The 25,988-nt window shown below is 40.7% G+C and overlaps 1 protein-coding gene across 2 annotated transcripts in view; it reads right to left on the reverse strand.

Moving 5' to 3' along the window:
* Positions 1-25,988, reverse strand: part of dpysl3 (dihydropyrimidinase like 3) — a 31,411-nt gene that overhangs the window by 2,448 nt on the left and 2,975 nt on the right. The window contains exons 2-13 of one of the 2 annotated variants that reach the window (XM_079355050.1): positions 19,257-19,345; positions 17,499-17,683; positions 15,281-15,445; positions 14,863-14,924; positions 13,568-13,648; positions 10,462-10,530; positions 9,102-9,222; positions 7,340-7,496; positions 6,773-6,914; positions 5,566-5,736; positions 2,357-2,536; positions 682-835 (exon numbers count right to left, since the gene is read on the reverse strand). In XM_079355050.1, coding sequence (XP_079211176.1) covers positions 682-835; positions 2,357-2,536; positions 5,566-5,736; positions 6,773-6,914; positions 7,340-7,496; positions 9,102-9,222; positions 10,462-10,530; positions 13,568-13,648; positions 14,863-14,924; positions 15,281-15,445; positions 17,499-17,683; positions 19,257-19,345 — 1,576 coding nt within the window. Of the gene's footprint in view, positions 1-663; positions 836-2,356; positions 2,537-5,565; positions 5,737-6,772; positions 6,915-7,339; positions 7,497-9,101; positions 9,223-10,461; positions 10,531-13,567; positions 13,649-14,862; positions 14,925-15,280; positions 15,446-17,498; positions 17,684-19,256; positions 19,346-25,988 lie in introns of both variants that reach the window. The other variant, XM_079355049.1, reaches the window with a different exon arrangement.

Here is a 25,988-nt window from a genome sequence, read left to right on the forward strand (position 1 = left end):
TATTGTTTGCATGCTTGATATAAAATAAACAAGTCTGAGCCTTTGTTTATAACATGCAGAAATGCAAGATAATAGAATTAACCATGCGCAAGCACTGAAGCAAGGTGGTATTTGGTGTATTTAGTGCATAAGGGTCAGAAGCAGAGTATTAGCTTATGTTACTGACTTCATGTCAAACCAAGCTTAAACAGAATAGGACACCAGATTGGGATTGTGTACTGTACATAAACTCTATGCATTGCTGTCTACATGTTGACTCATTAAAACTTAAAGGATCCAACTTTCTCTCTTGCGTAGACAGAATTAACTGCTATATAAACTGTGCATGAACCCTTATAAAGAGTAGCATGAAATGCACACATGCCATTCTGTGCACATCATAGAGCGGGGGGATTATTAAATCACGCGACAGGCGTGTGACTGATCATCACAGACTGTGAGTGCATCTTTAATGGGGAGCAACACCACCATGATGAAAAAGTCTCATGTTTGTCACAGCATGAAGCTAAGCTGCCATGAAAGAGTGGCGTGGGGTTGGACTGACTGGTGCACATGCATGCTTCTTTCATGCTTCTACATACAACATGTATCAAATACAGACCAAACAGATGAGAGGGTCATAGCAGGACGGGGGGTTGGGGATTATTAGGAGGATGTTCTCACCGCAGGGTGCAGGGTTACCTGTTAGACTAAATCCAGATTGGTGCAGGTTTCTGACAGGCTGTTTGGTGGGAGAGGTACGCGCAGAGGCAGAGGGGGTTCCACCACGGGACATGGAGAACTCAGACACAGGGCCGTCATACATTCCCCTGGGCACTGCCCTCAGGACGGCCAGCTACAGGAAGCAAAATCAGAGGAGACAAGAGAAAGAAAAAAAGAAGAAGACAGGATGGGTTAAAAAACAAAGACAAACAATAGATCTCAAAAGATTTTATGCAACCAACTCAACACCTGTTTTGCATTACATGGTTGTTTGTGCAACTGTTTGTCTATGAATAATTTATGCATTTTTCGGAGAGCCCGTTTTCCTGCTAAGTTGTTTCCAGATTTACACATCCACACAGAAACAAAGAAAACAAAAGGAAACAAGTAAGCATGCACTTTTACACACAGGAGCAGAAAATGCCTAGCAGCACTTTCAGATCAAATTTAAATGTAATGCTAGCAATGAAAAGGCCTTTGTCAGTCTCTCTGTCAGTCAGTCTGTCTGTCTGTTTGGCTGTCTGTCTGTGGCGTGACACAGAGGAATCTTAGAAGCTCAGTCAGGAGTTTAAAAAGAGACATCTGCGAATGAAGAAAGCCTAACAGTAACGGCTACCAAGATAAACAGCACACTGTTGCTGCAGCCACATTTTCTCATCAGCAGCCAGCAGCAAATAAGGAAATGGTCTAACAATGACATTTTTTGGCCCATGAGTAAGAGAAGAGAGTGCAGAAACTGTTTTGAGTTAGAGCTGGTGAAGATCAAATGGTTGGATTGGGCCAACTCGTAATACCGTGAAAACAAGATCTTAAAACTTTTAAGTGTTTGAGGCACCATTTGTTACACTCCAAATCCTGAACATTTCTTTGCTTTCTTTATTTTTTTCTTATTGTGACTTCCTTTCTGAAGGGATTGATGCTAATTGTCTCACTAATATAAAGCTTTCATTTTACAATTTTATTCTGCTTCTTTTCGTCCTTTTTGCAAAACGCAGCAAAGTTCTAATTCATTTATGTCAATAATTTGAAGATTCAGAAAGATGTGTTCCATATTTAAAAAAATATATATTTTTGTGCTTGATGTCTTACTTTAAATAAATGTGTAAAACAATGTATTTGTACCAGAAGAGTTTTTTTCAGATTGGTCATCTCCGACTGTACAGATTTATACATTTGTTATCCATTTGAATTCTAGACCATGGCATCATCATTCTCTATATGATAGGTCTCTCTCTCTCTCTCTCTCTCTCTCTCTCTCTCTCTCTCTCTCACACAAAGCCTTGAATCCCCTCACTGCATGGACCTTTGACATTACTTTACAGTGCTGAAGTGAAGCGAGCACCCTCTGGATGAACCAATGAGGATGAAATCCGACAGACAGTGCAGTGCCTTTCCCCACACTTTTTTTAAATCCCATAATTCTTCACAACATAAAGCACTTCCTTTGGCTTTCCCTTGTTTTCATCACTATTAATAAGCGTGATAATCAAATCCTCTTTCAGGTTGCTAACTTTCTTCATCTATTCAAGGGCAGCATCACACTGTACAATCTACAAGACCACAGTCGGCTTTTTAAACTCAGTTATTTGACAACCGCCCAGATGTTTGTGTAAGTAATAATAGTCGGCTGAATGGAAGTAATTCCTGTTATTACCTGCTTCCTGGCCTTAACCCTCTTGTAGGCAAAGTCAGGGTAAGGAGAGCAGGGAATGAAGCGACCCACACCAGAGGTGATGTGCAGGTTCCCATCTTCCAGAACAATCTTCCCCTGGCAGATCACCACCTGAGGGGCTCCACGCAGCTCCATGCCCTCAAAGACGTTGTACTCAGCAGCCTAAAGCACAAACACAAGATTGTCATTATTACATGTTAAGGACTTGCATGAGGTTGTGTCAGCAGAAAACATGAGAGAATCACTGTTAATGCCAGTGGACAGGTAACCCCGAAACCTAACGCTAACCCAGTGAAAAGAAGTACAAACTTTTAGAAATAACCCATCTGCACAGAATGTGTTTTTTTTTCTTTTAAGTGTCACTTTTTGGCTTCATATGCCTTTATTGGAGAGATAGGACAGTGGATACAGTTGTAAGTCAGGGCAGAGTGAATGGGAAACGACATGTAGGAGAGGTGCTGCAGGTCGGATTTAAACCCTGGCCGCCCGCTTCAAAGACCACAGCCTCTGTACATGGGGCGCTCACCCTGACTACTTGTCTGCCGGTGCCTACATTTATGGTTATTTAAATATGTTCAATGATTCACTGGATACCAGATAAACGTACAAATATTTACAGTGTGACATATTTTAAGTCAGCGTGTACCATTTTCAGTTTAAGGGAATTATTTGTTCATTAGAAAAAGTCATACGAACAGGGAGAAAAAATCGAATCAAACCAATCTAAAACAAACATTAAGCATGATAAAACACGAGGAAAAAAGGCCGCTGAACCTTTCCTTGAGGAACTACAGATGGCATGTTGGAGAGGACAACAGGGGGAGCTGTAGTTGGACAGATAAAGACACATCTTCACATCTTGATCCCACACGCTCCGTCTCCCACTCTTTGTCATTCATCACCAAGTTTCTTACACATGTCTGTGTGGCATGTACAAACAGCTGCCATCATCCAGCTGCTGCTTCATGCCCTCAGTGTCCCCCTCACTATCCTAACATGTCTCTCCACATATCCGTTTCCTACATTCACTTGCATTTTATTCTATGTTTTTTTTTTCTTCCACTGTTTATCTTTGGCTCTCTCTGCCATTTCTGTTTGATTTTTACAATCCTTTACGCCAACTTTCTTTTCTTGACTTGTTTGTGATCTCTCATGGTCCCCTCCCCTCATTCCATTGTAGCTGATTTCCTCTGCACACGGCTCTGTTTTACTGCTGCCGTCCAAATCCAGGCCAGAACAGGACATAACTGAAGACCCACTGCATGCCAAACATGATGTCATGACTAAGCCGAGTGCGTCTCATTATGAGTGTGTGTTTTGCTGCCTGCTTGTGTCTATGTGTCTCAATATCCTCAGCGTATCTATGTATTTTTATGTTGATGACAACGACAAATTCAGACCAGATGTGTTTTTACTGATAAGAAACTAAAGACACAGCAAAGTTTGATGTTTATTCTACAGGGGATTGCATTCCCCAGCATAGTATGCCCCACTCTTGTTTGGCCTAGCATCAGGCTATCCATTAAGTGAACATATTAGAGGGTTTTTGTTTTTGTTTTTTTTCTGAGAGGAAGACAAGCAGGAAATGAAAGGTTGACATCATTATGTAACGGAGCCTCAACGGATGTTCTCCACATTCAGGGCAGACGTATTTTTAGTCCCGTTTTCTCCTTCGCTCTCCATTTCTCCATGTAGACAGAGCTATGTTTTCTTTTTATCATTCCTGTGTCAAACCAGTTTACATTAGAAGCAATTCAATTGTTCTTCAACCCACGTGTTTCTGTATAAGCAGGATTTACAGCAGGCGAGGAAAACTGCCATTTTCTATGAAGGCCCCTCCTCCGCTGCTCAGTGGCCTGTTTTGGATCCTCCGATATCTTTGTGATTATAGAAACATCCCTACTCACATGTGCTGAGTGAACTGAGAACTGTTTGTGTGTGTGTGTGTGTGTGTGTGTGTGTGTGTGTGTGTGTGCATGTTTGTGTCTTTGTAAGGCCCATGTCTGAGACCATTGAGGGAACGAGGAAAAACAAACAAGCAACTGGATAATACGTTTCCACATGTTTCTAATGAGGTTTCATTTGTTTTAGTACTTGCCTCTGATCAAGTCATTGAATCACATGTCCTCAATAATGATTTGATGGAACTGTCTCGTAACAAATAACCAGGAGATTAACTTACTTTTCACTCGGATTTTTTAGGAGTAGAGGACAGCAGCAGTTTGCAGCTACTGCCACTCAGGTCAAATATCACCATAGGATAATGTTGTGCTCCTCAAGCTGTAAGTAACTGATGGCACTTTCAAACGAGTTAGCCTGGAGTGCACCTTAAAATCGCTAAGAATCTGAGTAAACAAAAAGCAAACTGACTTGTATAGCAGAACAGAGTCCATTCTGGTCTTGTTGTACCGCTTACTTTCTAACAGCAGGTTTAGGCGTGACTTTCCAATGAAAACCTCTTACAAAAGAGCCGTTTTCTAGTTATGAGATGAGCTGTTTTTGGGGGTTTTTTTTAAGAGTGATGCATACAGATCTTGCAAATCTCAGAGGTTTGCAAAACTATTTGAAATATGACTATTTACTGTAAACCCACTCTGGTTGTCCAATCATGAAAATATGTTTGGATGATCTGCTGTAGAGAACATGATACATAGGAAGGAAATACCTTGTAATTATTCAGCACATAGTTTCCTTCTTGATGTACTTTTCGGGGGTATTTAGCATTATGTTGGCTTATAGAATGTATTTGTAAAAAAAAAAAAAAAAAAGTGATTGAGTACTCCACATTGTTTGAGGGTTTCTGGATTAAGAGTGGCTGTGCTTTACATTGATAGCTGGTCACGTGGTGAGTTCACTGTGAGTCGTATTAAAAGTGAACATCCACTGGGACTTCATTTCCGTTCAGCGGAACTCAGAGAGCTCTCTGGAAGCTGCTCAAAAATGTGAACCCTCTCGCAAACCGTCTCTCTCGCTCACTTTCTCTCTTTCTTTTCCTCTGCAAACATCCACACTGCTTGGTTTTTCCCCCCCTTAAAGTTAGGGACTTTTTAACTGAAACCTGGAACTACTCCCCGGCTCTGACACGTAGGAATTTGTGGAATAATTTAAAAAGCAACGAATTGAGTTTAAAAAACACACAACATAGTGAAATGAAACTCAAATCATAATTGGCATGTGTACGCCATACGCACCGAGTTGTGCGTCTTGGCAGTGATGGTGCTGATGGCGTCTGTGTCCCAGATGACCAGGTCGGCATCAGAGCCGACGGCGATCCGGCCCTTGCGAGGGTAAAGGTTGAGAATCTTGGCTGCGTTGGTACTGGTGACCGCCACAAACATGTTCTCATCCATCTTACCCGTAGTCTAGAAAAAACATGAGACAAAACGGGGAACATTTAGCTTCTGTCAAAGACTCGTGGATGGTTCCTGGAAGCACATGAAGCTGGTCTAAAAGTATTTTCCTTCAAGATATTGAAGTTTAAAGCTTTAATTAGATAAAGATACAACTGATTCATATGAATTTATTTCATTTTTTCCATTCTTTGAGTGTTGTTTTGGTGCATTTTTCTTGATCCAATTGATAGAATTTTGTATTGTAAATGACCCAATTTCAGACACTTTGAGAAAGCTGTTAAGATGCATCCATTTTGCTTTTCTAGTCAAGAGGCACACAAGGTGAGGAAGTGCAACATTTTCCTGTCTGCGTAAAGGTAGAGAGCTGGATTATTTCTGCCAAGAATAATGAGAGGAAACAGTTGAAATAGCTTCCCAGTGCTCTGTGCAAAATTGCATGTAGCTGCAGTTAGATTCAGGTTATGTTTCTAAGAGCCAGTCACACTCCACAACTGTCTACTTTCTCTATAAGTCTGCTAGCAATACACTGATAATGTGATAACTGGAAGAAAAGGGGAAAAAATGAGGGCAATGTGTTGTACTGTAAGGGGTGAAGGAAAGGACAGATGTGGAGATATAAGAAGGAGAGGCGAGAGGAAGGCAGAGACGATGACAACAAGAGACAGATAAAACTGAAGAGAGGAGGAGGCGACAGAGAATGAGAGAGAAGTGGCTGGGGAGAGGATTGTAGGGAAATGAAGTGACAACCCGATAACAGAAGGGAGACAGAGAACAAGACAGTCATAGAATAAAAAAATAAAAAATAGGATCAGCAGAGATTAGGAAGGTTTGGATTAGACTGCAAAGACTTCAAACTTCAAAAAATGGAGGTGACAAAGCAGAAAGTTTCGATGGCTTTGATTGTCCTCGGGTTAGGAAGTTGAAAAGAAAGTGACTCAAGATAAAAAAAATTAACACATACCGTCATTTCCCCCTTACGCCTCTGTGTTTTTTTGTTTTTTTTTCAGGCTTAACTCTCTAAAGTTTGACTAAATGTAGTCCTCACCACAGCTTTATCCCAGATAAGAGTCATCCTCTCCTCCACTCCATTGACCCCTTCAGGGATCTGAGTGAAGTCATCCTTGCCAATGGCCTTCTGGGCCACGCTGAAGGTACAGTGAGCACTGCCAGTCACGCTCAGGTCTCCACTGGAAGAAAAACAAAAGATGAGAATACGGTGTTGAACTGGAATGTACTGTATATTTTAGTGAAGTTAGTTCCGCAATCACAACAGAAGATTTCTATTCACCGCATCAAAGGAGGCACACGAGCAAGACAAATGGCAGAACAATATTTACTTATGTCTCATGCCAGAGTTTGTTCTTCCAGCTCTAACTACGATAAAAATGTTCCTGTTTCCAAATAACACTCATAACTCTCAACCAGAAACAAAGGATTTCAAAAAGAAGTGTTTATTGCCTCTGTTCCTACAATGCAAAGCCAATGTCTTAAACATGCATTGTGTTGATAAGACACCATATTGTTACGTCAGATGATATATGCTCATGTGAAATAGAATCGCTAGACCGGTCAATGGCCTAACTGGAAGTAGAGGCTGTGATCCTCTACGTACCTGGACAGCAGTGTGTTCAGATAGTCTGGTGTGGTTGGATCGGGGCTAAGAGGAGGTGATGTTACAAAAGAAGCTGCCTTGGCCCAGTTCTTGCTCCAGTAATGTGTCCCATCAGTCCCCAGGCTGGCTGTGATTGGCTCCCCAAACACAACATTCCCTGGGAAAGAAACCACATCAACAATCTGTTAAAGTATCAAACGTAAGGTGCATTAAATTGATTTGTGTCAGTGGTTTTTGGCCTTGACGAAAGAATGCGTTCCGCCAGTGAAGCCTGATTCATTTTGCAGCAGGTTAATCCTGCTAAAAGCGTTGATAATTAATCTGAGAGTTGGCAGAAGTGGAACATTACCTAATCTCTGGAAAGCAAAACGTCACCCTTGGCAATCAAAAAAATTTCAGTTTGACTCGAATGTTTTTGAGCTTGTTCTTGCATGATCACAGAGGGTTGATAGTATCACATAAAGCATGAGAATAGATCCAAACAAAGATATGAAGCTCCTACAGAGTCAAATTACCGCCAAAGGAAGTCACTCTGAGAACAACCACCATCTCTTCAAACCTTAAAGACGTCCAAACACGCATTCTTCTTATCCCACTTCATTCTAAAATTGTATATTTCACCATCCATCACAGCCAGGCAGCCCCCAAGTTCACCTCGTCTCCTTCCTGAAACTGTGAGGGACTGAAGCACTGCAAAGACCTAAATGAATGTCAAAATTCCTGTGTGAGTAGGATCTCTATCATGATGTGGAGCAGAGCCAAAGTCTGCTTCAATTTATAGCTTCAGGAAAGACACTGAATCATGTTCCAGTGGCACAGGTGCAGTGCACTTGTTTGAATGTCCAGGCCAAACATCTCACAAATCAGCAGGAAGATGGCACCCAAGAGCAGAATTGAAAAAAAAAAAAAACCCGTAGTTGGAAAATTGTACAAAGTCTAATGATTTCTTTAGATGTTACCTTTTTTGAATTACTTTTGTTCTTGATTTTAGAGCAAAGACAGCACACAAAAAATAGACAACTAGACAAATTCTAGTCCTCTGACTACTCACATCGCACATCACTACGACTTATGAACACCCACGTAATGCAGATGGCAGAGGCTGCTACATAAGGTGACCATTAGTCGTAACTAATCCCAATAATACACACTTATATGCCACCGATGTAGCAGCAGGCGCAACTTAGGGTTAAGTGCCTAAGGACACATCGGACATGTTGCTGCAAAAGCTGGGAATCCAACCCTCAACCTTCCAGTTAAAACTTGAGAGACGACCAACTCCACCAACTGAGGCACAGCCGCCCCGTAGTGTATGGATTTTTTAAATGGAGTGACATATGTCGAAATAATGCCGTGATAGTTATCCTTTACTCTATTACTACGTGACTAATATGTCAGAAGCTTCTAAAATACTCAGATCTCCAAGAGATAAAATAGTCATTGCCAAAAGAGGAATCTAAAGCATCAGAAAAAATATTTAGCATTTACAGCTTTTGTATTAAATGTAAGACGAAGAACATTGAATCTTTACTTTATTTCATACTATGAGAATGTAAGTGAGTCATTGATCGTAGGGGAGAAGCTGCTTTTTTTTAAACCTTTTGTAAATGTCATGTAGGTAAAAAACTTCACATTGTTGCAATTTACTCTCATGTCCTTGTTTCAATTTGTCTTTTTATGAATATAGCACAAAATGAATATTCCCAAATATCTAAAATATGCAGTTTAATGTTGTTAAGGATTAATGTAAAGTAACCTTTACCTTTTTTCCGGGCCTGTGAGATGATGTCAGCAGCGCTCTTGCTCATGACCCGGGTCACATACAGAGGACAGTTGGTTTGGCTTGCGATGGTGATGGCACGAAACACCGCCTCCGCCTCCAGCTGCAGAAGGGACAGGACATTGTGGTTGACTTATAAATGGTTTTACCATTAGGATTTTCTCCAGCACACTTTAAATATCCTAACTTAAATATCCTAACCACATCATACAAGTAATTTGCAGAGATGTATTATTTCAAAGATTCACGTCCTGAAATGAAAGCTTACTAATCATACACTGGGAAGGTTTATTCAGATGCTTTGAGTTAGGAGGAGGTTCCACATTTAGTTGTCATCAAATGCTAATTGCTAACTGATTTCCTAATGGGAGAGTTTGAAGAGTTTTGCTACTATAATTTTCCTAAATTTTCTCTAATTCACTTCTTTTATAGTCCATAAGCTGACGTAAACATTTCAGCTGGTCATTGTGTTCTCCATTAGTCCACAAGTTCAACATCCAACATGGGTCCAAGAGCCAAGAGCCAATAAACAAAAACTAAACAGGACACCAGACACGGATAAACTAGTCATCCAACTCAGCTCAATTAAATTATGTTACTAAGCCTTTGACTCTTATGAATCAACAACACTGCATGACACTATAAGCCCGGTGGGAAAACTGCACCACAGAGTGGAAAATGCCTGTCAGATGTGTTGCATGCATTAAATCGTGCAGTTTGTTAAGGAAACATTATCACGCTGTCAAATTGGAGAAGCCAGAAAAAGTTCACTCAAAGACTCTAATGTGTCTGAAACCACATGTGTATTAACACGAACAATGTGTGTGTGGTGTGTGTGTGTGTGTGTGTGTGTGTGTGTGTGTGTGTGTGTGTGTGTGTGTGTGACAACGACCTGAACTGCATCAGATCAGAGCGCTCTCAAAATCAGCTGTTTTCTGGTAAAATATTGTGTGGCAAAACAAACCCGTGTCATGGTTACGTGTTTCGTCGGTAAACACTATCATTAAGGACAAGTGTTCCCATCAATGTTATGTTTTGGTGATTTTAACATGACTTAGCTTTGGCCACCTGGTATTGGGCAGAATTCTTGGACTTCTATTTCTATTTCTTCTATTCTAGAACCACTATTGGTGTCACTATTAGGAAGCAGAATATCCATTTAAAACTTCTCTTTTGTAAAGGCATTTCTATCATAAAAGGGAATAACAGTAACAATAACTCAATAAAAACTCTGAGTTTACAAAGAATCAGCTTTGCTATTTCAGTTCTAAAACGTTCATTATAACATGTCTAAATCTTGAAGATAGTTATCCTCTATGTACACTGAATTTGTGTGTCGTACCTCTTCGGGCCTGCTCAGCACGTGACCCTCTGGTCCAGTGATACCCATCTGCAGCATGCGGGCCTGTTCCTATGAAGAAGAAAAAAAAAAGACACATAAAGAAGACTGTTAGCTGCTTAGCTCGTAGATGCAGGAGGGCGCTTGGTATTCAGTGGTCTGAGTGTGCGGGCTGATGTAAGCTGTTGGTCACACTCCAAGATGATATTCTGTTTCTGCTTCTTTCTGCCTGTGTCGAGGATACATGCCGGGGTGTTGTCATGTGGGTCAGGCCACACAAGAAGAGTGTGGGAATCCCCGGGTGGGGTTAGGGTCTTTGTGTTCATGTAGACATACCTTCCCAAAAAAGTTCTGGTTGAATTGTTGTGTCTGTGGTAAATGTAGAGTTGACCCCTACAAGGGGGACACTTGGACAGAGTGTTGAAGTAAATGCTTTTGCAAAATCAAATTTTCCTTTGCTGCCATGCTGTAGTTTGACTTAGCAAGCAAGCTCAGACAATTGTCCCTGTGACTGATAAAGAGTAGCATGAAAATTAGCATCATGGATTAACTGCTGTAGCTCACTTTTAAGAAATCTGACAAAGAAGCCGAGTGCATACTTGAATTTGAAGCTAGCAACAGTAGCTTATCCTTGTAGCTAGTTTCTGTGCTGCAAACATGGCAACTACAGAACAAGGGAAAGGAAAGAATGTCATTCAAGTCAGCGAAGCGAACTGGCAGGTTATCAAGAGAAATATAGGGAGGAAAAATGTGAGTCACCTTTTGCCGGTTGCCAAGACTATATCTATTCCAATTAGACCACACAGACAAGAAGCTCAAGCAAGAAGAAGAATGGAGGCAGAGGCAGCAAAACTTATAACTAAGATAAACCTTTTATTCATGGTGACTGAGAAGAGGGACCTGTTGAAAACATACTTGGAAAATGTTGACTTGTTAGCAAATGAGCTGAAATGCTAATTTACCACTATGACTAACAGTAGTCCGTTGTAGGAGACCATCAAGAGATGAACTAGCAGTCTGTTTATAGACCAAACAGTCACCTGTCTCCATATGGAAAGCAACCATGAATACAACCCTTATAAGGAAAGAAAAGCTAAAGCTCATCAAGTTGACTTGGTTTAGTGTTTGTTTGGAATGATTAAGGAGGTTCATGCTGCTTCCTGTTTCTGTTTAGCAATTAGTTTTCTGTATTTCTAGATAAAAGGTATTAAGTTAACAAGAAGAGAAGCATCCATGTTTTTGGAAAGCTGTTTTTTGAAATGACAAAACACAAACTCATCAATGAGGCAAAACAATGGGAGGATAACATTATGGAGAAAAGGAACATCATTGTGATTATCACCTGGGTGAAGGGAATTTTCAGAGCAATCAGAACAATGGTTTCAATACAAAAGATAAGCTTGTAAAAAACCCTTCCAAACCAAATAATAATGTAATTGTTAAAACATGTTGTATGCCTTTATTTAAAGACAGGTAGACAGTAGATAAAGAAATCACGGCGAGTGAGAGTTGGGAATGGCACAGGGGAAAGCGGCAACAAGGCTCACTAACCACAAGGCTACCAGCAGGCCTGTTTGAAGAAAAGTTTTGGTCCAACTTTTATCTTCTCCAAAGACTTAAGGCCAGCTGTGGCTCAATGGTAGAGAGAGTCGCCTCTCAATCAAAAGGTTGGCAGTTGAAATGTCCTTGGACAAGACACTGAAGCCCCAAGTTCCAAACACATAACCATCAGTGTATGCACGTACAGTATATTAATATGTTTAATATGTGTATGTATGAAAGGAAGAAAAGTGCAGTCTGTAGACCAGAGCAAGTGCTTATAAGTGCAGTCCATTTATCAATGCCATATTACGTATATTTGTACATTTTGCACATCAATTGGCTGACAAGCTCTTTGGAGGCATTCATTTTCAGTAAAGAAAAGAACGCATGGAAATGAGCAGTTTGAAAGTACCGTATGACAAATTTCATCCTTTAACATCAACAAAAAATTTCATTAGAAATGAATAAAGCAAGCAACACCACCTAAATAATGAAATCATGTTAACCAGTTAACGGATAAACACAGAGGAAGAACTTGCTCTAATGTTTAGACTGTGTCTTTAAATAGCAAATGGACTTGACTTGATGTTGTATAATGATTTATTAGCCTTCCGACTGCTCGAAGCGCTTTCACCCGGCAGGTCACACCCTTTTACACAATGATGGCAGAGGTTGCTATGTAATGTGTCCATCAGTCCATCCATCATCAATAACTAATCCATTCATACACATTTATACATCGCTGACACAGCAGTGGGAGAAACTTGGGTTAAGTATCTTGTCCGAGGACACACCGGACATAAGGCTGCAGGAAAAGGGGATCGAACCACCAACCCCTCAGTAGACAGAAGACCAACTCTCACACTGAACACTAGTTGTCGATGTACACCGTTTATTTATTTGCCAAAAAATCCCGTGGTTTTCACTTGCGTTACAAGAGTGACCTCCAGCACTAACAGCATGTATGACACACAGGTTCAATGAGGCCTGAGTTACTTCAGGAGCTTTAAAGTAAACTGAAGTCATGACATTTCTGGTCTTAAAACTGAAGAAAATCAGACTCCCTCAAAGTCCTTGTTTAAGACTGGGTGGGAGGGCTGGGATTTGGAATTAATCAAATCCAAGACACACACACACACACACACACACACACACACACACACACACACACACACACACACACACACACACACAACAGTGACAGAGTCCAGGCTTTGTCTGGAGCGCTGACAAACCAACTCTCTGAATCCACCAACTATTACATTTCACTCACTTTAATGTGTCCACAGTGCAGCACCACCCTGTGTTTACTACACCCACACAGAACTGTCTAACAGGAAACACATTCTCCTTCTCATCACTGACAGCGTGTTTAGTCTGTAGGTAGTGGAGATGATCAGTGATAAGACCGAAAAGATCATCTTAAGTAAAACAAATCAAATGAAACTCAAACAGATCACAGAGTTGGAAGTGGAACAAGTATTCAAAGAAAGTGAGCTAGAGAATATGAGGCCGGGGAGACATGCAAAAGAAATGAATCAGTCTTTTTATTTGTCTTTATTTTTACCTCAGCAATGATCTCTCCATTTTCAGCATGGACCTGAGCGATGCCTCCCCTCTCTGCCAGGAAGGTGAAGATCTCATAGAGCTATAGTGGAAGAAGACACAGAATCAGTGAAATAAAAGTGATGTGGTTTTTCACATTTAAACTCCCGCCTGGTTTGTTTGTACACGAATGAAACGCTACTTTTAATCCCAGGGGCCGACCTCAAGAAGAAGGCCTCAATTTTCAAGACGTCCATCACAACATACTGCAATTATTGTGTGTGGTCTCCCGAAATGGTTAAACCCAATGTGGGTTGATGACCTCTAGCTGTTGTTGTTACGTTGCTGCACCACAGTTCCTCGGTGAGCTGCATGACATCAGTTTTTCAAGCTGGACTATTTGAGTTGCCTCATGTGCTCCTCTGGCTGACCAAATTAGCTACGGCTGTATGAGGAACATAAAGAATACTGCCTCACACTGTCTGGTCTTACACTTCCTTTTTCTACTTTCACCAGCTGGACCAACGGTACAAAGTCACCCTTTACATCACTGACGGTTAGTTACACAAGAACAAGAACAGAGAAAAAGTTGTTTTTACTTGCACTTTAAAGTGGAACACTGCGAACTCTAATAAAGTGGAAATTTTGAGGGTTACATCAAATGCCAGCAAAAGGAATAATCCCTTCCTTTTTTCAGACAGTGTGGCACGAATAAGAGCCAAACCAAATGTCCCAACTCCGTGTTTTCATGCTGGTCATGCATAAGTTCAGTTTGTCAGCAGTGATTGATTACATTGACTACAAACACGTTACTTACATGGAATAATGATACTAAAATGACAGTGTTTGGAGTCTGTAGCCTTTGCATTGCCATGTGTACTGTAGCTGCATGTTTACACTGAAATGGGAAAGCACATTTTGAAATTCTAACTATTTATGTTTTACCAACCTTATTTGGATAAATGCACTTTTCTGTGCCGTGTCTGGACTGTCTCAGCGTCTGGCTCGGTGTGGTTCAAGCACCTGTTTTTCACATGAGCTGTGGATGTTCTGTATGTCTGTATTTCCGATTCTGATGCATTTAAAAAATATGCATTTTAATTTTTGTTGTCGCTGTCGTCATTAGACACAGACTTACCAACATGACTTGTAACTGTTTGACTGCAGAAGCCTCACGTTAGTTTACTATTCTCACAGGGAGAATTGTGGATTTTAAGCCCCAATCTCTTAACGGTGAGTGTGGAAAGACAGAAACTATACAGCTGTGTTTATGCCATGTCAGTTTTGTTTGAATATTGAATAAGAGAGACGTTGTACCTCACTGTTGCTCATCTGGTAGTAGTCCTTGTAAGCCATGTAGACCTGGAAAGAGTTCACACCTGTAACAAAGAACACAACACTAAGAGAAATACGTGAGAGCGTGACTCTTAAAGCTCCCAAAAAAGTTCATGAACTAACTAATAATCAGGATGTCGCTGATGATTGTAACATCAAAAACATGTAATTTAGTGAATTTTTCATGGGAAACCTGTAATCAAATATGTACGGTATATACTTGTACTATTATTGCCTGTTATACTTTTAAATAACTGCAATAACAGACCTCTTTCAAAATAATTAAAAGTAGAGAAATCTATGAGCTCTTTAGGTCTTCACAAGCACTCTCCAATTAGAAGTGACAAAAGTAAGTAAGTTGACAGTCACACAGACGTTGTGCCACATCATCACAGCCAACCTTTCTCCTTGATGAGGCTGTCCACTTCCTGCTTGATGCTGTCATTCCAGTTGGTGATGTCCACATGGAGGGAGTAATCACAGCAGGACTTCTCATCTGCCCACTGCCTCCACTGGTCATACGCCTCCATCAGGCTACTACCAGGCTCTGGGATGACGTGGTCAACTGGAGAGGGGGGAGGAGGGGGATGAAAGGTTGCGTGAAAGAAGGAAAAGTTTTGAAGAGGGAAATGAAGGAGAGTTAGACGGTGGAATTAATGGACAGACAAGGCGTGACAGATTAGGGTGGGTGGGGGCAGTCACACATAAAGACAAGTAGACAGGATGATGTGAGAGAATTTGTCTGCTGGTGTTGCTACTTTCGCTCTGTATTGTTTGTCTTGCATAATCAGCTGTCTGTCTGAGTTCCAGCAGTGGAGACCTTGTCACATGTCACATTACATTTTGAATATCTTTGTCAGAGTGTGTGTGTGTGTGTGTGTGTGTGTGTGTGTGTGTGTCTGTGTGTGTGTGTGTGTGTGGGGAGGGAAAATGCATAGGTTCAGAAACTGTCACACAAATGGATTAGTAGTAGATTTATACCTCTGGGACAATTTCTAAAAATGTATTGGGCAGAGCAATAGAATGCTGTAATAAAACAGGAGGTTAAGAGGATGGAATTCAGGCTTATACAAAAAGATTTTTTATGTACATGTCACTGTAAGGAGCCTCAAGGCCATTAACTTGAAGTTTTTAAAAATTATATTTATATGGCGAAAAGTACAGCCTAACCAATGTTTCAGTAAGCTGATGGTAATATAGCCTAATATTTGTAAGTGAGTAATTGCTTTCCCATAGGGGTAGATAGTAAAAAATGTTTCTTCTAAAGAACACACAATGCAGAGAAGATATTTAGAAATGTTGTCAACATGCAATTTTGTCTAAGGGGACATGCTCGAACTCCATTGTTTTGAGCACTTGCAGCATTATCTTTAGTCACATAATTATTCCAAGGCATTGTTAAAAATGTCGACTGCAGTTGCACAAAAAAAAACATCTCTTAAAAACTCAATTTCTCTCAACCTTTGCATGACCACATTCGTGCTTAATTGGTGCGCAATGCACTCAGGAAATCTCTGTTTACATTCCAGCTCAAAACATTACTGTATCAGTTGTGAGCAGGATCTGGTTTTCAGAGGCAATGAATCAACTGACCTGCAACAATTCCAGCACTCTACACTATACAGACAAAGTGTCTGATCTGTGCATTTTCAGGATGACACTTAGACTACATGTCGGTCTTTCTACACGTCTATAATGTGTATTTTCACTTCAGTCACACACTGTCTGTTTTCACTGAGATGATTCATGGACATTCAATCCTCACCATACACAACAGCATAGCGCTGTGCACAAAAAAATCCTGCTCCATCTTAGTCAGCTGTAATACAGTAAGGCTGCCTGCTGGCTCTCCAACTGACTGTCGTCTTTAGCTCATTAAAGACGACCAAATCTGCTTATCTGCTCTTTGTATGTTAATAGGATAGAGCTGGACGCGGCAGTGACATAAAAGCACTTTTGTTTCGTGCGGTAACCCACTGAACTTGCACACAAACGCAACATCATCTGTAAGTAAGGACAGACCTGTACAGTGTACGCCACACACAAGGAGATACAAAGGACAGTGCATGTTTTCACTTTCTCTCTCACACTTCACCCTCTGGAATATAATCCCTGAATGAAAGGAGCCTATGAATGGAGCTTGCTACAGTGGCACGCCTGTCTGTTTAGACACTGTGCAGGCCTGGCAGACAAGGAGCAGGGTAGCAGCCGGCTCAAAAGAAGTTAATGGTATTAATGAGACTGCGGTATCCACCAGCTGTTAGTGTGTTAGCGCCTGGTGTCTCTGCTACGTGAAGCATACATACAGTATGCACCCACACTGTACACAGACAACTATGCAGACATACACTGGTGTTGTATTACTGTGAGAGCAGAGCAGTGTCTCCCCCCTTCTCAATCCTGGCCCCCCTCTTTCACTCAGTCTTTTGTAAGGTTCTGTTTTGGAGAGCTGCCCAAAAAAAGACCCCCCCCCCTCCCAAAAAAAAGAAAGAAGCTTTCTCGTGTCCTCTTGTTAGGGTTTCGCCCCTCCTTCCCCTTCTTTTACCCCTCTTCTCAGCTCTACTCTCTACATGACACCAGAATATAAAGTGCGCATGACCTGTCCAGAAGCCCCCTACCGATCATAGTTGTGCCCCCAGCCAGGGCAGCCTTTGACCCCTGCGCAAAGTCATCCACGGTCGTGGTTCCACGATATGGCATCTGGAAGTGGGTGTGGATGTCGATGCCACCGGGGATCACCATCTTCCCGTTGGCCTCGATGGTCTTCACCCCGCCAGGCACAATCAGGTTGTCTCCGATCTGCCTGTGGAGGGAAAATGATGTTATCGCTTTTGTGTCATGGTAGGATGTTTAAGCCATACGAGATTTCAGACAATAGAATAAACTGTGTGGTGTTGTATTTTCGGGGCCTTTTTTATTTTGTTTTGTGAGTATGACCAATATTTATGCTAAACAATCTTTGCTAGTTGAGAAAAGACTTAAATTAACTCTCAGAACTCAGAAAAGGTCTCTTTTTTTGTCAACCCAACTCAGTCATTTTAATATATGACACATAAATTATTGCATTTAAGCAGCAGGAACTGTCAACAATTAACTTGTTGCTTGAGAAATCACAACAATATTTATTTTGATTTATCAAAATATTTCTCCAGGGATTTTCTTCCAGCTCATTCGTTGTGTTCTCTAATAATCCTTGTAGCTCGGCATGTGTCCACATTCAAGCTCCCCAATATAGTTTTTTTTTTTATAGTTGCCTCTCCCTGCATGCTACAGGAAACTTTATGATGTCAAGAGCAAATATGTCTATTCTAACCTAAAAGAACCCAAACTAAATAAAGCAGCCTCATTAACTCTTCCTGAAGAATCGTCGATAAATTGACTTCATGGAAAAACAGAAGCACGAGCTGCTTCATCCGGCACGCTGTGTCCTGTTGGCTGCCCTGGACCAAAAACAGAGACGGTTAAGCTAAAAGGCCGTTTGGCTCAAAGACAAAGTGATAACAGCCAGTTTAGTTCCCATTTTTATGTGCTCGCATGATCATGTCCCCGCCCCAACAGATTAAGAGAGGGGAGTTTGAATTCCTCTCTCTGTGCCTCCCTGAATCAGTCTGTCGTCTCTCTCTCCCCTCTGTTCTGTTCCCACTTGATTTTCCCATTATAGTCTCTTTGTCCCCCCGTTCCTCCGAGAGAGGCACCCACAGAAAGCCTGGTGTTGCATAATAAGCACCCAGATGCCTGCTGGAGCATTGGGCTGCTGGCGACCTCACAGAGACACTGGCCTGTGCTCGCCTGTCTGTCTGTCTGGTCGGTCTGCTCCATAAAGTCCGAACAACAGGGGCGAAATGTCGACGTGTTGACATGGTGACAATGTACTGCTTCTAGTGTGACTCACTTTGTTGTGAAGTCATTCTGAAGCTTTTGATGTTCATCCCCAAATAAAGATCTGTTTGTTGAAATCAACGAAAATCTCAGCAAATTTAGCACTCAAATAAAAGTAAAGATGTTTCTGATAATGCCCAGCGGCTACCTTATTTGCTTCTTGTTATTGTTTAGTCAGTGAACATCAGCTCAGTCGCTTGCATGTGTAAACAATTAATACATAACATGTTAGGCCTCAACATATCAAGACTTCTGAAAACACTTCTTCAACTGCCTTTTAATTGTTCTTTTTTTTCCTTCTTCTTCTTTTATTTTTCACTCACCAAGCCTAAAAATATCTTTGTTTCCCAAAGAGCAACCTACATTCCAATAACATAGATTCATTTGAAAATGAAAAGGAACAGAAACTGAATGATGAACCCGGATGTGGGTGGTTGTGTGAAATTCAGTAGGACGGATTAAAAGCAGAGCAGAAAGGAGGACAGCTCAGGACTTACTTAATGACGCCATCCTCCATGTAGATATCGGCATGGAAGGACTGGTCATCGTTCACGACCCTCCCGCCTTTGATCAAAAGCCTGTCGCTCTGAAGAAAAGAGGGGTGGGAGAAGAAACAAAGAAATGTTATAATTCACTAACAATATTACATCAAACAAATATCCAGTTCCATTTAAATTAGTTCTTCATTGGACGAGCCACAGTGTCTTATTATTTCTGTTCTAAACTTTGAGCTGGACAGTCTTTCTCTGTTTTGTTTATTTTCTTATTTTTCCTCGCACAAAGGAAGAACAAAGTGACAACCATTCACTGATTCATGGCTAGGATGTTTGTCAGTTTTGTCCCATTTTAGGGCACAGCAAACCGTTTATCCTTTGAGTCTCTCTGTCCATCTCTCTGGGTTGCTCTGGTTTGTAGTTTGATTCTCTTTGAGAGCAAGCAACCGATCTTTTCATTATATCGTACTCAGTCCTGAAGAAAGAAGAAAGAGCCAATCTTACAGTCCTCCACACTTCATATGTGCAGTCATGTTTTCAAACCACATCTTGGAGTGCAAGTTGGACTCCATTTACACATTTTCAGACTTTAAAAATAAGAAACGAGACGCTACTCAAAGAAAAAAGGCAAAGCAGCTTCCACCTCGTATTTCCGTGCAGTCAAATGGTCCTGACCTGAAGTGGTGTTTTATTTGAGCTGAGATGGTGGCTGGAAGCCGAACTGAAGCTGCTTTGAAGGACTGATCACGGATTAACATTTCAACCATGGTTATCCGGATATCATTGCGTAACATGACCACGGATGGGTGTTATTTTCTCTGTATAAACCGTTTATCTAAAAATATCAAATGCGATTGGCTATATTGATTAGTGATCCTGCCATAAGGAAGACTTTTAAATTAAAAAAAATGCATTAAAAAAAAAAAAATAATTCCATGCAAATAAATCCTGCCGGGACGAGCTACACTGAGACCACGTAGCTTTGTCAGCTCTAAAAAAGCCTTCAACATTACATCTGGTTATGTGGGCTGATCTGGGCGTTCCCATGATGCCACACAGTCAGACATCATATCTGCTGCACCAAGGACTACTCCAGTAGGCCGTTGTCATGGTAACAGTTTGACTGCAGGAAGATAGACTAGCGAGGAGGGAGAGTAAAGCCTGGTTGTGCTGACTGTGAGTGGGGTTAGCTCACTGAACAACTGGCTGTCCAACATGTCAAAGAGCTGTTACGATTAGTAAACTGTGGATTGTGTAGGGCTTCTTTTTTTCTTTTTCTTTTTTTTATAAAATAAAAATAGCAAATGAGAAATAAGAATATTAAAGACCATCATGAATGTCCCTGTCAGAAATATTTCTGGACTAACAAAAGTCTATAATATTTCCAAGGTAAGCGTCAGGAGATACTGTATGTAGCCTTTCTGGTTATACAATAATATACAATTTCAAACCAAGAGAAGGAGCTTTGCTAAAAGGGGCAGACTTCTATATTTTCCAGTCAGCACATGTATCCTCTGATTTACATTCCTGGCTTTTTACCCATTGTTTCATCACTATAATGAACTGCAGACTCCTTAACATATCAGAAAAAAACAGGGAAGAGCTAATATAGGTTTTGTATGAAACTCACATGGTCCGACTCAATATCTGCAAAGCCCATGAGAACATTTAAAGTGTGTATTCATGTGTTTGAGTGTGATGGTGAGGGAGTTGTGCGAAACAGAGCTCAGAGCCTACCCAAGAAACCGCACCCTAAAGCAACACATTACAACACAGTCATCAGAGGCTGGAGCACAAAAGCAGTATACATCATACTATGGAGAAGGCTGACCTGAAACTGTCACTCATTGACGCAAAGACGATATATTTTCTATTTGATTCACAACTTCAAGGAATAAAGGACACATTTATTACTGTACTTTATTTGTCTCAGTGAAAACCACACTCAGATTGTAGTCCAGATTCAGAATCTTTTTTTTTTTTTATTGCCAAGTAGATTTACACACAAAGAATTTAACTTGGTGTGGATTATAAGGACATGATTAAAGTCAGACACTAAAACCCATTATCAGAAATCACAGTATATACTCAACAGACGTTCTCCACACTGGATAAAAGAAAAGAATATAAATCTATTAGTTAACACGTGCATGCTCCTCATTTACATATTTCATCATATTAAGTTTAAGGATTTCTTTCACCTTTTATTTAAGCTAAGAGTTAAATAACTTTACAAAAGCAAACATTTAACTATAAAATAGATATTTCATATTATCTACCTTAAAAAGAAAATAATGAAATCCTCACATTTGCTAGCCATTTACAAAAAAGGCTATAGTGGATGATTTAAAGGGCACATATTGTACAAAATACACTTCACCATGTTTTTCTAACACTAATATGGGTCCACAAACCCCAAAAGTATAGACTTTTCAGACAATGTGTTCTCAAACAGGCTGTTTGGAGATTTTCCCATCATAACATCACAAAGGGCAGTAGCCCCTCCCCCAGGTTGATTGACACTCCCACAGCTAGGTGTTTATTCTACCCTCTGAGGCTGCCTTTAACCTTAAACAATTGGGCATGGTGCAAGAACCCTTCCAAAGAGGGGCGTGGTCAAACACAGCTCATTTACATTTAAAGCTACAGACATAAAAAGCCTTTGCTGAGGGGTTTATAGGCATAATAAAATACAAGATCAGAGTAGAGTTTAACATGAAGCTTCACAGACATGTTTTGGGGAATTCTGACATTAAACAATATTAAATCAACTTATAATTGGAAGAGTTTTAAAGGTACTATATAGGTAGGCTTTTTTTCCTTCTTTCATTATGTTATGTTTAAAAAAAAAAAAAAAAAGCAAGTTATAATTGAGTGTGACTTAGCAATAGACCCGCTCTGATGGATGGGCAACAGTATTTTAAATGTCATTTTTAATACTGCAGCGAGGGGAGTGCACTCATACAAATGTGCCATGCTGAAGTGGTTCTCTCTCTTTCTCTACTGATTCCACTCACTACAGACATACTGAACAAGAGCTATCTTCAGTTGGTGGAAAACAAAGAATAACAAGAATAACCCATGCCATTATTTGAAAATGTAAAGGTATAGCTTATTTGAATGGGGAAAAAAAGCATGACCATACTGTCACAGAATATCAAGAAACACCTCATTTTAATCTAAGCGGTGGCAGTGCTGTTTGGCAATGCAGTGCGGGTAACCAAACTGTCAAGCTTTTCCAAAAACACTTCGCCAGAGACGGCAGTTTTTCGCCAACACTTTTTAATTTGTCATGCTGACCCCAATTCTTGTGGCTTTTAACTCTGTAGCAAATACTTTCCAGCGCTCATGTCATTCAACCACAAACAGCAATATATTACACGACAACATTTCGGGGGGTAGATGACAGCATGCGTTTCAAAAGGGTGCCACATTTATGTAACCAATGTGAGACAAAATGTTTATTGTTTCAGAATGTATCCCAGTTTTAGCACTTTTTTTTTTCTCTTTTTGACTATTTCTACCACTGCAAAGTCGATCAATCAACTTATTTCAGTTCTTCTTCATGTTTACACATCACAAATATTTTCCTTCGGTTGTGTAACAGCATCATTGCTTAAGTTTAATCCATCTGTGCTATTCTGTGGTTAAAGTAGAATATATCACCATTCCTTATGACGTGAAAGACACAAAACTATCCACAAACCAGCCATGATGCTGTTTCACGTTTTGTTGCTGCCAAGCACGATTTAACAACATCCAATGGCTGATGCTGTGTTCAAAGGATTGAGTAAGAGATGTCAGATGGGACTGGACTGTTTAAACGTTGTGGCGAGCGATTCTGGCTATGTGTAGGATAATATAATATGTAAATGTAATGTCAAATAGAATCAATTCAAAACACACATCATGGTTCAGTTGTCTTTGTTTTGGTTATTTAATCTCATTCCGAACTCAGTAGTTGTTGAGAGAGCACCATGGGATATTTCTTTTTTGGGAATATATTATTTTGGCTTGACTCTAGTCGTAATATAATGAAAGGGGAGCACAATTATTCCAATCAGCCTCAAACTGATTCAGACACAGTGGTGTTTATGTATTGATATTAAGGACGAAGTTGATCCTGATTCGCTCTGACCTTCCAGGGTCACTGACCATGCCCTCATTTGTCAATAACATACAGTATTAGGAAGAGGAAAATCATCTTACTGGATGTGCGTTTTACGGTTCTGATGTCACTGGAAAACAATGAGCTTTCTATGTGTGTTCAGACGAAAAGCAGACTATGAATTGCAACCGTTGAACTATTTTTGTTTATTTGCCAAACTGTTTCCAGCCAATAAAAAAAACAAAAGATGTGTTTTTGTGAGATTTTTTTTACTGTTTCTTGACACTTTTGGCTCCAGTCACCACATATATTTCTAACTCATCTCCCCTTAAATGTGTGTGTGTGTGTGTGTGTGTGTGTGTGTGTGTGTGTGTGTGTGTGTGTGTGTGTGTGTGTGTGTGTGTGTGCCCCTGACCTACTCCCAACACTTAGGCCTCATGTAAGCAGCGGAGGATTTGCTGTTTTACTCGTGTAAATCACAGAGTAAAGGATTTCTTCAGCTGGTGACGAATTAGGACAGCTGAAGGATTAGTCTCAGCACAGACATCACAGCAAACAGCACAACTGAGTTATCAACAAATTCTCGTAAATGTTCTGCTTCAATCGCAAAAAAGCAAAAACCTTATAAATGAGTAGGGCCTCATTTATAAGGTTGCGACTGGTCTGTCTAGCAGGCGGGTGTGACGTTTGCTAGGAGGCAAAAGATCCATCTCAACTCTTCTTCTTTGCCTGAAACTAGGTTGACCAAGAGTTAAGAGGGAATTACAAGTATGGGGACCGCTATTGTTGGCCTTCAGATTTTTTCTCAAGAAACCAATGAGGGACAACAATGAGACTATGTGCATGATTTCATTATGTTTCTTGTTTCTTATATGTAATGGGGAAGATCAGCAAAGCGATAAATCAAAAATCAACACAACCTGAAAGTGCCTCACAGGAGCACAAAGAAGGCGACATTGTTTAAGATGCTATGTGCTGCTTCTGATGCTTTTTATAACCAGAATGGTGCCACTGAAAAACATTCCTTTCTTCAACTCCATCATTTGCAGAGTGCTGACAACCTCATTTATTAAATAGCTGGTAACAAAGCAGATTAAAGCTAAAGCGGAAAACAGCCTCTTGTCATTCAACTCCAGAGAAATAAAGCTCCCGAAATAAAGCGGCTCACGTCGCACAGGAAACTGTCATTTTCTGTTCTACACGCAAGCAGATATTAAAAATAGAAGACAGGATGCTGTTCTTGTACTATATGACGGTCAACTTTTTCCACTTCAGCAGATGGGAGGGAGAAGCTCTCGTAAACTGGGATGCAAATTACTCCAGTAGAGTGGCTGCTCCTGTGTGCTGCTTAATAAGTGGGAACAGTCCTGGAAAAAACTGTGCGATTAGCTGTTAGCTCTCCATTAGCGCTGACAGAGACCCCTGTGTGTGGCTGTAGGGAGGCAGGCAGGAACCAGTGGAAGAGGGAAGTCATCCTGAATTAGCAGCAGTGCCTGTGTTGCCTAGCAAGGAAAACAATATTTACACTTTGCCCAAAAACTGAACAGATTTTTTTTACATTTTTGTTTTTACATTATAGGAACGTGAAAACAACAAGGACTATCAAGCTTAATTACTTGCAGCAGCTCCAACCAGCAACAGTTAAATTGAGGGATCCTGTTTGTTTGGACTGCTGTCTCGGTCATGAAGTCTGAAAAAGTGTCTGAAACCAGGCATGTGTGTCGAATCACATTAGCACATGACAACTCCAACAGGGGTTGTAATTTCCTGCCATCAAAACTGTTAGTAGTTCACCATGGCAACAACTAGGGTGGCCAAGGAGTCTTTGGTGTCTGCTCCAGCCCAGTTTTCTGCAGCCTACGTGGTGACAATGATCGCGCGCTCTGGTGTGGCAGAGCTAGTGTTTGTGGTGCGTCTACGGGGCGAATGAAAGGTTTTATTTCCCGGGCAGAGACGCTGGTTCCATGCCCACAGAGGCTGCTTCCAGCTGGAGAGGATTACTGATGACATCTACCAGCCTGGATCAACACTGAGGCCGCTGTGAGCGCAGTAAGAGAGAAAAGGAAGAACCACACCTAGAAATGTGACAGAGCCATTCTGGTTGAGAGCAGATGTGAGGAAACAGCTGGAAGAGAGCAAGTAGCCATGGAAATATAGAGGGAAAGTCTGAGAGAGGAGGAGAGTAAAGACCAAATACACTCTGCTTTTACCCCCCTTATGTTTTTTTGGTTGGTTTATGACAAAAGCACTTACTGTACTATAGAGTTGTAAAGTAAAAAACACAAACAAGTGACAAGACTTGCGATGGCTGTTCACTTGCATTCAGTTCTACCTGCATGTTTGGAATTTGGTAGGCATGTTACATGTCAAGACCTACAAAAAACCTACAAAAACAGTCTCTTATTGGTATGTTAAAATTACTTGAGGAAGTAAGCCATATTTATTTAATTTTCAGATCACAGTCTCTTCTCTGCTTTTTACAGGTTCATCATTTAAACTAACTCTTCCCAGGCCTTTCATCAAACCCTTTGTTTCGGCAAACTCAGTGGTCTGTTCAACACTGCTTCCAAGTTTTATTTCTAAAGCTGGGGGCGATGCCACTTGGACATAACAACATGGTTTGGCCA

This window comes from Symphodus melops (genome assembly GCF_947650265.1).
Source record: "Symphodus melops genome assembly, chromosome: 11".
Taxonomy (NCBI): Eukaryota; Metazoa; Chordata; class Actinopteri; order Labriformes; family Labridae; genus Symphodus; species Symphodus melops.